The sequence below is a fragment of the Pleurodeles waltl genome, chromosome 6, assembly GCF_031143425.1.
Source record: "Pleurodeles waltl isolate 20211129_DDA chromosome 6, aPleWal1.hap1.20221129, whole genome shotgun sequence".
Classification (NCBI taxonomy): domain Eukaryota; kingdom Metazoa; phylum Chordata; class Amphibia; order Caudata; family Salamandridae; genus Pleurodeles; species Pleurodeles waltl.
Window position 1 is genome coordinate 202,117,992 of NC_090445.1, and position 16,155 is coordinate 202,134,146.

Genomic DNA, 16,155 nt, shown 5'->3' on the forward strand with positions numbered 1-16,155 from the left:
GCCTCAGTGACTCCCTCTTAGGTGGACTCCGGAGGGTGTGGTGGTCACACCCAGGGAATGGAGCCACATATAGAGTTGGGAGCACTCAGAGGGTGGAGCTGGAGATGGACGAAAGTACTGAGCGCGCTGATTCCATTCATATGACTGTGTGTCCTGGATTCCCAACTCCAACCTCCACCCTGTTTACTCCCAAACATAGAGCGAGCAGGCAGAATTCTGGGTAATGACCTCTTTGTGTGAATAACATCTCCAAGGTTCGTATAACACTCTCCCCACACAAAGGATATCCACAGACAATGTCAGACTTTCTTATTTCAAGTCAAAAAGGCTTTATTAACATTTTTACATAACGCTTTCCTTTCGATAAAAAGCAGAGAGAAAGGCAATAAGTTGGTGCCCCTCTGGCCCTACCCTCCTGGAGGCAGGGAGTAGGAGAGCTGCCTGTTGCCCATCGAGATTGGCATCTAGCAGGCATACAGACCAAGGCACCTGTGGGCCACGTGGCAATTGCTACAAGGGGACATTAATAGAAAAACCTTGTGTGATTCGCCTGTAAAATGAACCTTATCAAAAAATACACTTTCTTTTAAATACTCAAGATAGGTTTTTGAAAATTTAGCAAAATAATTTCTGCATCAGTCCCCTGCCTTTTTCTGGACCCGCCTATGAGCCCTACATCTAAACTAACAACAATAGCATACAAAAAAATAAGTTAAACCTTTCCTGAATCACTGCTTTTTTTAAATATTATAATAAAAAGGGATTTTTTCTATTTGTTCACCGTGTTTCCTTTTTTCTTGTCTTACTTACTAACTTCATTAGTCTTTCCTTTTCTTTACTCTTTTTTACTTGATTTGCATTTTCATTTGTCTCTCACTTTTTGTATTTCTTTCTCATGTTTTCATTCAGTTTTTTTTCCTTCCCCTTAATCATAAATGCCCTCTGAGTGACTGTGACTCAATGCCCCTATCTTCGCAGTCCTAAACATGAGAACTACGTAAGATCGGAGAGTTGAGAAGAATTTGAGATAAATTAGTGTTCCCTTTACACCTGTAGATATTTTACAGTAAGTGATCAAGACAATGACACCACAGATCTCTTTAACAACGTACAGCTTATATACCACCAAGTTTCCACAACTTGTTTTCTCACTTGTCTCTGGTTGGGGAGATGACAGACCCATTACCACTTATGTCCGTACCCTGCATCCCCACTGGCTTGTCATGTTGAATCCAGCAATCTTGGGCTCATTGTTGACAGTGCTGACTCTAGCGATGAGTAATGCTAGGCAGATGTAGGCCAACCCCCCAGCAACAGCAAGCAGTGTTGAGCCGGGGGAGGCTCTGGAAATATCTGCTTTGACAGAGAGAACAGAGGTCTCTTGGAAAGGCGAGCGGTGGAACATGGCCGAGTCGTGTAACGAGATTCCAGTGACGGTCCCCTCTCCTCAAGCTGCTGGTGCCATGTTTGGGGAAGGCCTTGTTCTTCCTGAGAATGGAAGGGGTTTTTCTGTCCTGTCAGAACATGGCTCGGGCCAGCACGGAGTCTATTATCTCTTTGCGCTGTTTAGTCCAGTATAGAGCAGCTCGCTAGTATACCGCCCCTGTGCCGGGTGGTGTATGGTGCATGGTACCAGGAGGCTGCAGGTGAGGCCCTGACAAGTTCTGTGGGTGGTGGTACCAGGGGTTATAGTCCTCAAGGTAGCTGGGCGAGGAGTTGTGTGGGAGCGGCTGGGCCTGAGGGTGCTGCGCCCGGCTCGGGGTGTTATTGTCCCAAACGGTGGGCGATGCTGGGGAGTTACAGGCCATGGAGTCACTGTTGTCGGGGCTGTGCTCCATGCCAGGGACCTCGCCGTTCTTGTACAGCTTCTTAAACTTGGAGCGCCGGTTCTGGAACCAGATCTTCACCTAGAAAAGAGAACAGGCCATGAGAACACTGGGCAAGGAGCAAAGCAAGGCATGACGCCCAAATACACCCAAAATGGAGGACGAACCATCTCCCCCCGTCCTTCATATTGCTGTGTCCCTCTTCCTGTAGGTGTCGCTGTTATGGAACTCTCTTTTCATTGCCTTGCCCTGCCTCCACTCAAGTGTGATATGTTTGTTGAGGTTCCCTTACCTGCTGTTGGGTTGTTCAATACCTTCCACTGGCTTTTGCCCCTTCTTTTGTATGTGGCTTGTTTGCACTTATGTGTTACTGCTGTTGGTTTGTTTTGCCCCCCAGATAGGCTAATGGTTTGTCCCTCTTTGGAAATGTCGTCTTTGTCCCCTCCTTTACCTCCCTGTGATTGGCTCTCCCTGTCCCCCAGTCTCACTTTCCTGACGCTTGTGACTTCTTCCTTTGGCTTATATGGAGAATATCTATTTATATCTAGAATATAAACGGGGTTTGTGCTTTGAATCGTATTTTGGTTTCTGTCACCCGTCCTTCCCATGCGATAAATTCACACCTCTTCCCTCCAACATCGGTTTACAGTCCGCTCCTCTCACCTGGGTCTGGGTGAGCCCGAGCTGGGCGGCCAACTCCGCCCTCTCTGGCAGAGCCAGGTACTGCGCCTTCTGGAACCTCCTCTGCAGGGCGGCCAGCTGGTAGCTCGAGTAGATGGTCCTGGGTTTCCGGATCTTTTTGGGCTTCCCGTTCACCATCCTCACCTCGGGCTCAGGCTCCTCCTTCACTGTAACTGAAAAGAGCCAACACTTAGGACCTGGTGCTCAGGATTGAGACAACAGACTTGCACATGCTATGCACAGGGCCCAAAAACGTAAACTTTACCGAAAGTGACCCTAGGTAGGGTGACCACCTCACTCCGTGTCCCCGTGTACACTTTGTATACATTCTGGTACTCCTTACCCACAAATCATTGGTATAAGCCCAATTAGCTCAGTGGAAGCCCAACATGACTACAACACCCAGAATGCAGTTTATTGTGTGAAATTCATTGGCATCTGGGTGACGTGGAATGGGGCGCCCGCCCTACTCCTAGGACACATGGTGCTTAAGGCGTCGTGTTTGGACTGGGGAGACCCCTACTCTGCTGCACTGCACGATCCCAGTCAGCTCAGTCGGTTGTGAACAACATTCCCCGGTTTATTTCACAATGGTGTAGTAGGGCTGTGCAGGGAACGTATGAAATGTGAACATATGTCCCGGTTCCTGCATGTTCACTTGTTCTGATAAAAAGTTTGAACGTACGGAGGCCCACGCGGAACAAAAGACCCCCGCCCATCTGTGCGTGCACGACAGACACAGCACGGCCAATGGACGCAGCGAGAGGGAGGCAAAGTTACAAACAAAGACAGACATGCATATAGACGGAGCTCTGAAGGAGCCGCACACAGGTCAGGGCAGGCATAGCTCAGCCCATGAGGCTTCTAGGCCGCAAACAGTCAGATCCCACGAAAGCAAGGCAAAGCTCGGGGCAGGCACAACACGAGGCCAGGGCCACGTACCTATGTCTACCTACTAAGCCACAGCACACCCCCCACACCTACCTACCAAGCCAGGGCACACACACACGCGCCTACCTACCAAGCCAGGGCACACACCTACCTACCAAGCCAAGGTCATACACCCACACCTACCTACCAAGCCAGGGCACACACCTACCTACCAAGCCAAGGTCATACACTCACACCTACCTACCAAGCCACGGCACACACCTACCTTACATGCCAAGGCCATACACTCACACCTACCTACCAAGCCACGGCACACACCTACCTACCATGCCAAGGCCATACACTCACACCTACCTACCAAGCCGGGGCATACGCCCACACCAACCTACCGAGCCAGGCCCACACACCTACCTACCAAACCAGTGCCATACACCCACACCTACCTACCAAGCTAGGGCACACACGCCCACACCTACCTACCAAACCAAGGCCATACACCCACACCTACCTACCAAGCCATGGCACACACGCCCACACCTACCTACCAAACCAAGGCCATACACCCACACCTACCTACCAAGCCAGGGCACACACGCCCACACCTACCTACCAAGCCAGGGCCACACACCTACCTACCAACCAGGGCCATACACCCACACCTGCCTACCAAGCCAGGGCACACACGCCCACAGCTACATACCAAGCCATGGCCACACGCCTGCCTACCAAGCCAGGGCCATACACCCACGCCTTCCTGATATGCTCTGCGCAGACACCTACTGGACACACGATTGGAGAACAGACAGCCACACGGACAAGAGGCCGCAGCGCGCGCAGAGCTCACAGAGCTAGCAAAGCCAGACAGACCGACTGCAAGCACGGACACAGACAACATACACCGCACGGACATACTGGAGACACACGGCCCTTGAAGGCACAGAGGCCAAAGGGCACGCACATTGCAGTCACGCACCGAGTGAAGGGCAGACACAAACACACACACGGGGCAGCCACGCACCGACAGAAGAGCAGACACCGGACACACACAGGTCACGCACCAAGTCAACAGCAGACACACAAACACACGGGGCAGTCACGCCCCAAGTGAAGAACGAACACTGGGCACTCACACAGCAGTCACGCATCGAGTAAAAAGCAGACACGGAACACACACATACGTAACGCACCACGTGAAGAGCCGGCATGGACACACAATACACGTCACGCGCACATATACGTCACGCACCACGTGAAGAGCAGGCATGGACACACACAAACACGTCACGCGCCAAGTAAAAAGCAGAAACTGGATACACACACGTACCGAGGGAAGAGCAGACACTAGACCCACAACTACACACACACACGGGGCAGTGACGCACCGAGTAAAGTATAGACACTGGGAACACACATACACGTCACGCGCCGAGTAAAGAGCAGGAGCTGGATACACACATACAAGGGGCAGTGACACATCGAGTGAAGACCAGGAACTGGACACACACACGCAGAGCAGCCACGCAACATGTGAAGTGCAGATACTCATAAGCGACGGAACAGAGAGAGACAAACTTGCTCACATTAACACCCATACAATACACGCGGGTGAGACAGTGTCAAGCAGAGACATGTTTGAGAGACAGAGCCAGTCCAGCCCAATCAGACAGCAGGGAACACATAGAGGAGACAACTCATGCACCAGTGTCTGAGACAGGCACGTATAACCCACGGCACACACCGACACACAGGTTGCAGATCACTAAGCACAGGCAGACAAACATCCCAAACGAGACAGACTCCAGGACACACCATCAGAAGAGACACTGCTCGTGAAACTGTCTAGGGCAGTGGCTGTCAAAAGCTAGTGTCACACTGACACATGGACACTCCACTGAACAGCGAGACTAAGGACACAGAGGCACTCTAGAGGAGACAGATTCCAGGACACACACCCCTTTCCACTCATCCCAGAGAACTGGACAGACAGGCGGACCTTGCGCAGCGTCCGCCCCTTTTCTTCAGATCACGTCTGGATTGCCGAGTCAATGTGCGATTTTAAACATGCAGAGTGTCTGACATAGCTGCGTGAAGTTTACATGTTTAGTTAATACTGTAGTGAGGCTGAAATTCAGAATTTTAAAGTCGCCTGCAGGACGGGGGTGCGTGCGGTGATGTCTAAAGGAGGCCACACATGTTTACTTTTTTAATCGCTTGCAACAGGTTCAGATGGAAAACGCGACTTCTCAAGGACCAAGGTGGGAAGGGAGCGCACGGGACACACTGACCTCAGGCCCGGTGACATTCTGTCCCAGACTGATCAGGGAGAACCAGGCATTCAGGCTTCTTAACCCCGGAGGCATTAGACCCAGATTCTTAGGCGAAACACTCAGACAGACCTCTTCCCACCTTGTGAGGTGTGTTACTGGCACGCAGTGGTCAGGGCAGGCAGGTCTCTTCATGCCTTATGATATGTGCTACAGGCAGACAGAGGAGAGCCAGGCAGCCAGGCCTCACCAGACCGTTTGCGGTGTGTTGCAGGCACGCACATGTGACGCAGGCACACGGGCCACTTCCAACCTTGTGAGGTGTGTTACAAGCACACACGGGTGAGCCAGGCAGACAGGCCTCTTTAGACCTTGTCCGTGTAAGGTGTGTTACAGGCACACACAGGTGAGGCAGGCACGCAGGCCTCTTCCCACCTTGTGAGATGTGTTACAGGCACACACAGATCAGACTGACAGGCCCCTTCAGACCTTGTGAGGTGTGTTACAGGCACACAGAGGTGAGGCAGGCAGACAGGCTTCTTCGAACACACAGGTGTCAGTCGGGCCTATTTAGACCTGGCCCGATGATACTTTGCCCTAAGAGGTGGTAAGAGAGTAGAGGCCGCTACTGACCCAGAGGTGAAGCAGCACAGAGAGACCAGCCGCCCCCTCCCCCGCAGATAGAAGATGCGCTCACAGGGAGGGCGGGCAACCTGGCAAAACGCGGACCCAAGCTCTGAATACCACCCCGCCCCGTGCCTCCACCACCACCCCTGGGCGTGTGTTCTCTCCTCCTCACGCTGATTTCATCTGTCTCTTGCTCAGTGGCCTTGAGTCTGCCCTTGGCCCACAACAGTCTCTTGCTCCCTTCCACGGCAGTCTCTTGCTCCCTTCCTACACATTCCTCGCTTCCCCTCCTCAGCAGTCTCTTGCTCCCTTCCTCAGCAGTCTCTTGCTCCTTTCCACAGCAGTCTCTTGCTCCCTTCCTACACATTCCTCGCTTCCCTTCCTCAGCAGTCTCTTGCTCCCTTCTTCAGCAGTCTCTTGCTCCCTTCCTCAGCAGTCTTTTGCTCCCTTCCTACACATTCCTCACTTCCCTTCCTCAGCAGTCTCTTGCTCCCTTCCACGGCACTCTCTTGCTCCCTTCCTCGGCAGTCTCTTGCTCCCTTCCTACACATTCCTCGCTTCCCTTCCTCAGCAGTCTCTTGCTCCCTTCCTCAGCAGTCTCTTGCTCCCTTTCTCGGCAGTCTCTTGCTTCCTTTCTCGGTAGTCTCTTGCACCCTTCCTCAGCAGTCTCTTGCTCCCTTCCACAGCAGTCTCTTGCTCCCTTTCTACACATTTCTCGCTTCTCTTCCTCCTTACTCCAAGGTTTTCCTCTCCTGCTTCTCTCTTTCATTCTTCCCACCTAATGTGTTCACTTCTTCTCCCATCTCGACCTCAGCCCTTCCCAATCGTCTTCCTCTGGTTTCCAGTTCCACTTCCGCCATCTGCGCTCAGCACTTCCTCCCCTTCCGTCACCTCCGGTCACTCCTCCTCACACCTCTGCCCCTTCATCCCCTGCCTTCCTTTACTTCTCGCGCCCGCTCCATCTTTCCAATTTCCATTACCACCCACCACTGTCTCTTTTCTTATTTTCCCTTCCTCTCTCCCGCCCATTTTATTCTCCTTTTTCTCTCTCGTCTTCCATTCTCATCTCCCTCCTTTAGTCTTTGCGATCGTGCCCTTTCCCACTCCCCCCCTCTTTCTCTCGCATCTTTAAACCCACGTTCTTCACGTGTCCTTGCCCAATCCTCACTTCTCCATCCCCCCTTCCTATTTCTCTCTCTTATTGTTCATACATACTCGTCTTATTTTAATTGTTTTCGCCGTTTCCACCTCCCCCATGCCCTCTCTTCCTTCCCATGTTCGCCTCTCTCCCCGTTCTATTTCCTTCCCCTCCTCTTTCTTCCCTGGCTTTGTCTTTATCTCTCCCAGAGCCCCATTCTCCCTGCGTCCCCCCGCTCCCCGTTCTCTCACCGCGCCCCATCACCTCCCTCACTGACCACACATCCGTCCTTCCTGGGCGCGGCCTCTGCGCCCACCGCCGGTACCCTCAGGCCAGAGCCTGTGTGACTGAGCCGGGCTCTGTTTCTTTTACAACGCCTTAATTTATTCTGCCCCCCCCCCCCCCCCCCCCGCTCCCACCACCGCCACCATAGAAGTCACCAAAGCTGTGTCACAGATTCGTGTGGGTCCGTCGACATTTCCCCAAAAACATACCTCACACACATAAAAGATGAGCAACATGTGTGAGTGTGTGTGTGTGGGGGGGGGGGAGGGGTTCTCATTGAAACAAAAACAGACAGGGCGGCTAGTGTGATTTTAACCTGTGAGATGTACGCGACCTATCACCGGGGTGCACCCTATATAGCGACCCCAGAATATCATGGGACCAAATATCGAGGACAAAATATTGAAAAAAAAATCAATGAATAGGTAAGTCTAGATTTTCTATACTTAACTTCACATATATATACCTACGTGGTACATATATCTTGAATGTACGTAGATGTGGAGCTAGGGACAGTAACTCCCTATATGTAGTTACCTTTCAATATTTTGATCCTCGATATTCTTCTACCACAATATTCTGGAGTCGATATTCATCAGTACAATCATATAAAAGGTAGCCATTTTGTGCGTGTTGTATTTCAGAAGCTATTTTGTGTGAGCCATATCTTGGCAGCTGTTTTGTGTTAGCTCTGTCTCAGCAGCTATTTTGTATTAGCTCTATCTCGACAGCTATGTTATGTGAGCTGTATCTCGGTGTCTATTTTGTGTTAGCTGTATCTCCGCAGCTATTTCTGCATAAACTGTATCTCAGCACATACTTTGTGTGTGTCGTACCTCGGCATATATTTTATGTGAGCTGTATCTCCGCAGATACTTTGTGTGTGTCGTACCTCGGCATCTATTTTATGTGAGCTGTATCTCAGCAGATACTTTGTGTGTGTCGTACCTCGGCATATATTTTATGTGAGCTGGATCTCAGCAGATACTTTGTGTGTGTCGTACCTCAGCAGCTGTTTTATGTGAGATGTGTCTCAGCAGATACTTTGTGTGTGTCGTACCTCGGCATCTATTTTATGTGAGCTGTATCTCAGCAGATACTTTGTGTGTGTCGTACCTCGGCATCTATTTTATGTGAGCTGTATCTCAGCAGATACTTTGTGTGTGTCGTACCTCGGCATCTATTTTATGTGAGCTGTATCTCCGCAGATACTTTGTGTGTGTCGTACCTCGGCATCTATTTTATGTGAGCTGTATCTCAGCAGATACTTTGTGTGTGTCGTACCTCAGCAGCTGTTTTATGTGAGATGTGTCTCAGCAGATACTTTGTGTGTGTCGTACCTCAGCAGCTGTTTTATGTGAGATGTGTCTCAGCAGATACTTTGTGTGTGTCGTACCTCAGCAGCTGTTTTATGTGAGATGTGTCTCAGCAGTGATTTCGTGTGCGCTATCACTTGGTAACTATTTTGTAGGAGCTTTACATCAGTATATTTTTTACGTTTGAGGTGTTTCCCAGCAGCTATTTTATGAGAGCTGTAATTTGAGCTGTGGCTCCGAAACTATTGAGCAAGAGCTAAAATCCCGTGGCTACATACGGGGAGCTGTAATTCAATAGCTACTGTTTAAGATGTGGAATTCTGCATCTTATTTGCTGGAGCTGTATGTGTTTTCTGAGCGCTGCAATTCTGTAGCCATTTCACGTGATCTGTATCTTGCTGGTTATTTTCTGAGAGCTGTAGCCCTTTCCCTAGTCCGGTGAGCTGCATCTCAGCGACTGTTTTCTGAGAGGTGTAATTCTGTGGCAAATTCGTGAGATCTGGAATTGCAGCCCTTGCCACAGTGACTTTATTCCTCTCTCCCACCAGGGGTTCCACCTTTTTTCCACTGTGTGTTGCATCCACCGTGCTCTCTGCTCACTGTGGGACATTCTCTCATTCCCCTTTCTTCTTTTCAGTTCGTGCCCCTCTTTTTTTTTCTTTGTCCCTCATTTTTACTTAGTTTTCCTGTCTCCATTTTTTAATATGAGCTGTCGCTCGTGCCTCCCTCACCCGTAAATTCTCACTTTGTTGAGAGTTTTTCCTCTGGATGTGCCGCTTCCCTTCTTTTTTTCAATCTCCTTCGCCTTTTCAATGTATATTCTCACAGTTTTCAACTTCCCCTCTTCTCATTTATTCACCTCTTTAATTTATCTCCATGAATTTTCTTTTACTTTTTGCCATAACTTCTCATTTTTTTGTATTACTTTTTTTCCTTCGTATGTTACCTTTGAGTCTTTTTTTGTCTCTCATTAGCGGTTTTCCTTGCTTCATTCTCATATTCACTTTTGTTGTCCCTCTATTTGCTATTTGTGCTTTGTCTCCTCTTTTTCCCTCTTTCTTCCTGGTCCTTTCTTTTACTTAGGCTTCCATTTTTAACACTTGTATTCCCATTCCCAGTGCGCGCGAGCTTTATTCTCTGTCTGTGCTTGTGAATTGTCTATCCTCATTTTACTGCCTGTGATCCTTTTATAAAATCTTGTCCTTTCTGTCCTCTCATATTTCTGGTTGTCCTGACCTTGTCCTGGGTTTCTTTCCTTTTCATCTGGTTGCTCATTTGTACATTATCTTTATTTGGTCTGGTGTTAGCCAAGACCTTTTGATTTTATTGCAATGATACATATTATATACTTCTAGTTTATTTTAGTCATTCACTGATCTGTTGTGTCAATAGCATTTCCTTCTGTGCACTGGTGCATGGGCCAGTTCATTTCAGCCATCGGTTAACCTCACTGGGAGCATATTCACAGACAAAGGGTGTTCCCTTCAGTGCCAGGGATTTCTGTGTCAATGTGTGCTAAAACACATTTGTACTTTGTCTTTTAAATGATGAGGGTAAAACAGCTCCCAACAATGACTTTTTGCAACAACAAAAAATGACAAAACACTATTGACAGAGTCGGACCGACTGGCTTTGCCAATGCTTGTTTCTCATTGAGAATCCGTCTCTTTGCCTACTTTCAGGAACAATTATTTTAGCCACAATGCTCCCTACACGTTCCCTTTCCCCCCATTTTTCTTCTCTTCTAGTTTCTTTAGGCCCCAAACACATACTCACACACGCCACTCCCGATATCCCGCGCTCTTAGCTAGGCGCCTAGTGCCTGCAATTAAAAATCCTTTCCTAAGGTCACCAATAGTTTGCTACCAGAACAAGCCAGACTCAAAAGAGCTGCTTTTCAAAGACGGCCAATCGTGTGTTTCTATCCTAAGAGCGGAAAACAAGCCCCGCACACACTGTATGCATGAGTTTTGTATGAGACGCACAGGGGACCCGCCCAGCATCAGTGTACCCCCTTCTGGACAAGTCTCTGTGGATGGGGGACGTGCAGGGGCCCGAGGCGTGAGACCCACTGTCCGACACTGGGCAGAGATATCGAGACCCTGCGATGTGGGGCCCAGTAGTCACCCAAGAAGAGACATACTGTCTAACCCCGGCTGTGTGCCCCGATGCCATGCAGTGAGACGCACACTGCCCGGAACCCTGAGGTGCGAGAGTCACTGCCCCAGCACCCCAGGGGTGCGCCCCCCACTGCCCGATACCATGCAGTGGAATATACACCGTCCGAAACCCAGAGGTGCGAGGCTCACTGCCCGGCACCCCAGGGGTGCGTGCCCCACTGCCCGAAGACATGCAGATGTGCGAGACTCTCTGTCCGGGCACCCAGGCTGTCAATCTTAAACCTGCCCTCGACTCCTCGCCAGTGCTTGTGACCCCAGCAGGCCCGGCTAACTGTCCCACAGACAGAATCACAACCGACCGACAGAGACAGGCTCCTGGATTCTCAGAGACAGTCTACTGCACCCACAGAGACAGGCACCTAAGCCATGAGACTTTAGCTGATGACAATCTACTGGCCCTGCAGAGACTCGCTCCTAGATCCAGAGAGACAGCCTGCTGAATGAACCAAAAAGAACATATGGCTGTACCCTTAAGAGACGGACAAGTGAAGCCACGGGGGTAGAGTGCTAGACTCACAGTGACAGGACCCTGCAGAAAAGAGACTTAATACTATATTACCGGAAGCAGTTCGGCCACAGAGCAAGAATACTGGACTCACAGAGACAGACCACCCGAAGCACGGCGAGAGAGACTGTAACACCAGAGGCAGAACCGTGAGTCTAAAGAGACTGGCTCTAGGTAAAGATGGCCCTGCATGCAGAGAGGAGAGTGCTGCACCCGCAGAGACAGGCTAGTTCACCCAGAAGAGACTGCTGCACCCACACAGTGCTGTACCAGCAGAGACAGGGTTCTGCACCCAGGAGACTGCTGCACCCACACAGAAGAGAGCTGTACGTGCAGAGACAGACATCTGCACCCCCAGGAGACTGCTGCACCCACACAGAAGAGAGCTGTACCCGCAGAGACAGGGTTCTGCACCCACATATACCTCTTCGGGTGCAGAGACAGTCTGGTGGGCCCACAGACAGGCTCCTGGTTCCAGAAAGGCTGCCCCCTAAAAACTCTGGTGCCGCCTCTCACCCCTCAGAAGCCTAACTTCGAATGGGCAAGTCAAGAAACTGGAAAAACAACAGCAGCAGAAACAAACACCCGCATGCCCCACCCTCCTCCCCGGAGCTGCTTCCCAGAACCCAGAGCTCGCAAACGGCAAACAAACCCTGGCACAGGCAAGAACCCCGGGCTCGATAACCAACCAGACCTTGTCACGTCTTCTTTTCTGCTCGATATATGTATTCTGCATTTTTCCCTCCTTCCCTTATTGCCACCCACTTCCTTCCTCGTTATTTCTCCTTAACTCTCGCCTGGTCCTCTGTCTCTCCTGATAATCAGGCTCCGTGTTCCATCTTTGTTTTTGCGGTTCCTCTTAGTTTCGTTCTTTTCTGTCCTTTCGTGATATCGCTCCTGCCCTTTGCGTGCATGTTTTTTTTAAATGTTTTTCTTTCTAACGCTGCATGTGCGCTCAGTGAGTGATACATCCTTGTCATTATCTCTGTGACAGCTATACCTTTATATATGATTGAAAACCTATTTGGATTTTCTCCTCTCCCGTGTGTCTCTGCTGTAACCCGCCTTCTAGCTTTTGTGCGTGAGATGTCCACTCTCTTTCTACACATAACGTTTGCCCCTTCCAAGCGCCCCCCCCAGCTCGGTTGCCCCTTCCGAGCTCCCCCTGTAAACTCCCCTCCTCAGCTCGGATGCCCCTTCCAACCCCGTTCCCCTCCCCAGAGCTCCCCATGTCCCTCAGCGCACTCCGCGGTGGCCCTGACAGCGCCTGGCCCCTCAGTAATGACACCAAACCCTCCCCTCCCGTGCCCACTCGCCCAGTGGCCCGCCAGCCTCGCTCACTTACCAGGCTCCTGCACCGCCATCGCCGGCTCCCGGTAGTGCCCGTACTGCCTGTATCCGCCGCCGCCGTAGGGATACTCGGACTTGGGGGAGTAGGTGCCCGGCCCCCCCAGCCCGTTCAGGTTGAACTGGTGATAGGGGTAGTGGCTGATGGGCTGGGAATACGGCTGGCTCTGGAAGTAATCATGGGGGCTATGGGTGCCCGCGTGGGCGCTGTAGTAGCCCAGGTCGGTGGCCGAGGACTCGGGCAGGGTAGGTGAGTCCTTGGAGGCGGCGTGGCAGCTCAGCGAGCTGGACAGGTCTGTCAGAATGGTGGTCATCTTCCCCTGAAAGCTCCCTCTGGTGAGGGCTCTGGCACGGTCACTCGGGCAGCTCTGTGCTTCTCTGCGCCCGACACACTCACATCCACATCCTCCCTCCTACCCCAGCGGCTCGGGGCTTCTAGGAGTAACCTACTGGATGTTCAGAGCTCCTGCTCGGGGCTTCTTGGCGCTCCACTTGTCTGCTCAGGACTTCCAGGAGCTCCTGGCGGCTGCTCGGACTCCTTACTGGCTGCCCCGAGACCCTCCGAGGCTTTTCGGAGCAATCCGAGTGGCTTGTAGGAGCTTCTAGGAACTCTCGGTGGATAACAGGGTTTCTGCTAGCTCCTGCTGGGTGCTGTGGACTTCTGTGAGCTCCCGTTGGATACAGCAGCTTCTTAGAGTTCGCGCTGGTTGCTCAGCGTTCCCTGCTGGCTGACTTGAGCTCAACAAGGTTCTCCGAGCCCCCGTTGAAATCCCAGGTCTTGAACGCTAAGAGTCCTTGCTGCCTTGCCAGAGATAGATCTTTTTGAAAGCTGTCTAGCGCCTCAAAGTTCCTTGCGCCTTTTGGGAAAATCTCACAGCTTCTCGGAGCCGCATCTGGCTGTTTTTTGCTTAAATGGGCTCCTTTTGCTTATTTCGGGGTTAAGTCTTCAGTGCTTTCTGATTTCCCACAGTCCCTCCTGTAATCAGGGCAATCTCTAGTCTCAGAAAGCGCCTTCGACTCTGTCCTCCCAGCCCCCGGGAACTCTTCTCCCTGTCTGCTCAGATCTCTCTTTCCTCCTCCTACTGACTCAGAGGTCCTTCCCTCTCCTCCCTCGCAGCAGAGTGTGTCTCAGCCCAGCAGCACAGCCAGCTTAAACCCTTTAATTATGGTGCAGGGAAGGAGGGTGGTTCTAAATTCCTATTGGCTCCAGAAATATTGCCTGGAAGGCAAAACAAAGTTTTTTTTTCTCTTCACCCACTCATCTCCTCTCTTTCTTCTCTGTCGTTTTTTTAAAACTCGGCTTTCAGTCTGCTGGAAAAAAAGAAACCTCATTTTATCAGAGCTGTGTGGTTACTTCGATGAAAAAAAAGGCTCGTGTATTTTTGGGATACTTGAGCTGCTAATCATGCTGTATTTTTGGTGGGTGGGACTGGGGGAACTGATGTTCGAAATAAAGGTTGCACAGAAAATCACCATCTTTTTCGTTTTACAAATGACTTTATTTGCAGTTACCTATTTCACGCTGTACACGTAATATGAGAACATAAATAAGTTTAGATGGAGTAAATGTATGCGAGCGTGTGTGTGTGTTCGAGAGTGGTGTCAACGATCTCTTGTCTTGTTCTGACCTGCAACATGTACAACACCAGCTTCTTCCAGGGGGCACGCGCTCTAAGCCGGCATCCCCACCCTAACGTTAATATTTATATTAACAAATTCTAATGGGCGAATTACCAGTCTCAAAATTTGCAAGTTGTGCCCCTCACTGCACTCCTGTTTTTTTTCCCCAGCCCGCTCTAGCAGGGCCGCCCCCAATCTTCTCTCCGGCGGAGAAGGGTTTTGGGGGGTGGGAGGAGGGGGGTTCTCTGATATTTTTAGGTTGGCGCCCCTCCCTGCTCGTACCCTCTGTCTCTGTTAATGTCCTTTTGATATACAGTGACACCTCCCCAGGTGATTTCCTTTATTCTCGCCCATTTCATAGCCCCGTGAGTGCTGGGAGGCATGGGGGTTGGTCGGCCTCCGCTTTTCTCCCTATTAATGGCTGGGTGGGGCCCACTCCACAGGCTCTGTGTCAGGAGGTGTGCCCGCTGTCAGAAGGCGCCAGCACCACGGGGCACTGCTAGGGCCGCCCTGGGCCCACAGGCAGCCTCTGAGACCCAGTGTACGTCTGTCTGCTGCAGACTGTCAGGGGGCAGAGGCACGTGGCCTGCACCGGAAGTTAGAACAACGCCTTCCGGTAGAATATTCTGCCTCTGAAAGAATGCATAAAGGTGTCTCTCTGAGTATGTTGAGGCATTTCTCCATTGACCAGACAGTATCATGGGCATTAATTCACCCAGTCATCCATCCACCCCCCAACCCCCGTCTGTCACAGTTACTATAATATTTTTTTACAGTATTAAAGACAGGAAAATTATGTACCAGGATAGATGTCAAAATAATTAGAAGCTCTGCCCATTTGAAAGCAAGTGGTTGCCTCTGGGTGGGCGCACAAGCATGCTGCGAGGGACGTCAGCCCCTCACAGGCTGCAGAGTCCACGCTGTTTACGTTCTTAGCAGTAATGAGTACACGAAACCACTGCGTCCCGGCCCTTGAAGCAACTAACGAGTACTCACTGCTATTCTTGTGTATATGTTAATTCATATGAGCTGAACGACAGAGTAATGTGCCCTAATCCGAAAAGTACGGTTTCAAGATTTTTTTTGTCGAATTCGGTGCCAATGGTAAATAGCCATGGACAGACCTATTCCTCAAATACCATAGCCCCACCCCTTACCACCACCACCACCACCCAGCCTGGTTACTTCTTTTATAGATACCAATAAACAGTTCACCTCGTGCTCCCGCCTTTGTAAATCCACCGCCTCGTACCGAAGCATCCATAAATACAGGCGAAACTCAAATGAACGCCCACGAGTTTGAATCTGCAAAGCTTCCTACTGCCACCTAGTGGCTGGATTTAGAAGATTTTATTCCAGACTACCTGTTTTCTATTTGAAGCGACTGAGATTTAAAGAGCTGTTTTTATTATTAACATACAGTGCTGTTTCTTTTTGGGATGTTGGATGCAGTGGCTTCTTCAGAATTGATTTTT

At 50.6% G+C, this 16,155-nt stretch overlaps 1 protein-coding gene across 1 annotated transcript; it reads right to left on the reverse strand.

Annotated features, from left to right (window-relative positions):
• Positions 1-299: 299 nt before the first annotated feature.
• DLX3 (distal-less homeobox 3) lies at positions 300-14,212 on the reverse strand. The gene is made up of 3 exons (XM_069237815.1): positions 13,059-14,212; positions 2,490-2,680; positions 300-1,907 (listed from the first exon to the last, which is right to left on the reverse strand). Exons 1-3 carry the CDS (start codon positions 13,372-13,374, stop codon positions 1,590-1,592), a joined length of 825 nt encoding a protein of 274 aa, XP_069093916.1. The 5' UTR covers positions 13,375-14,212; the 3' UTR covers positions 300-1,589.
• Positions 14,213-16,155: the final 1,943 nt, after the last annotated feature.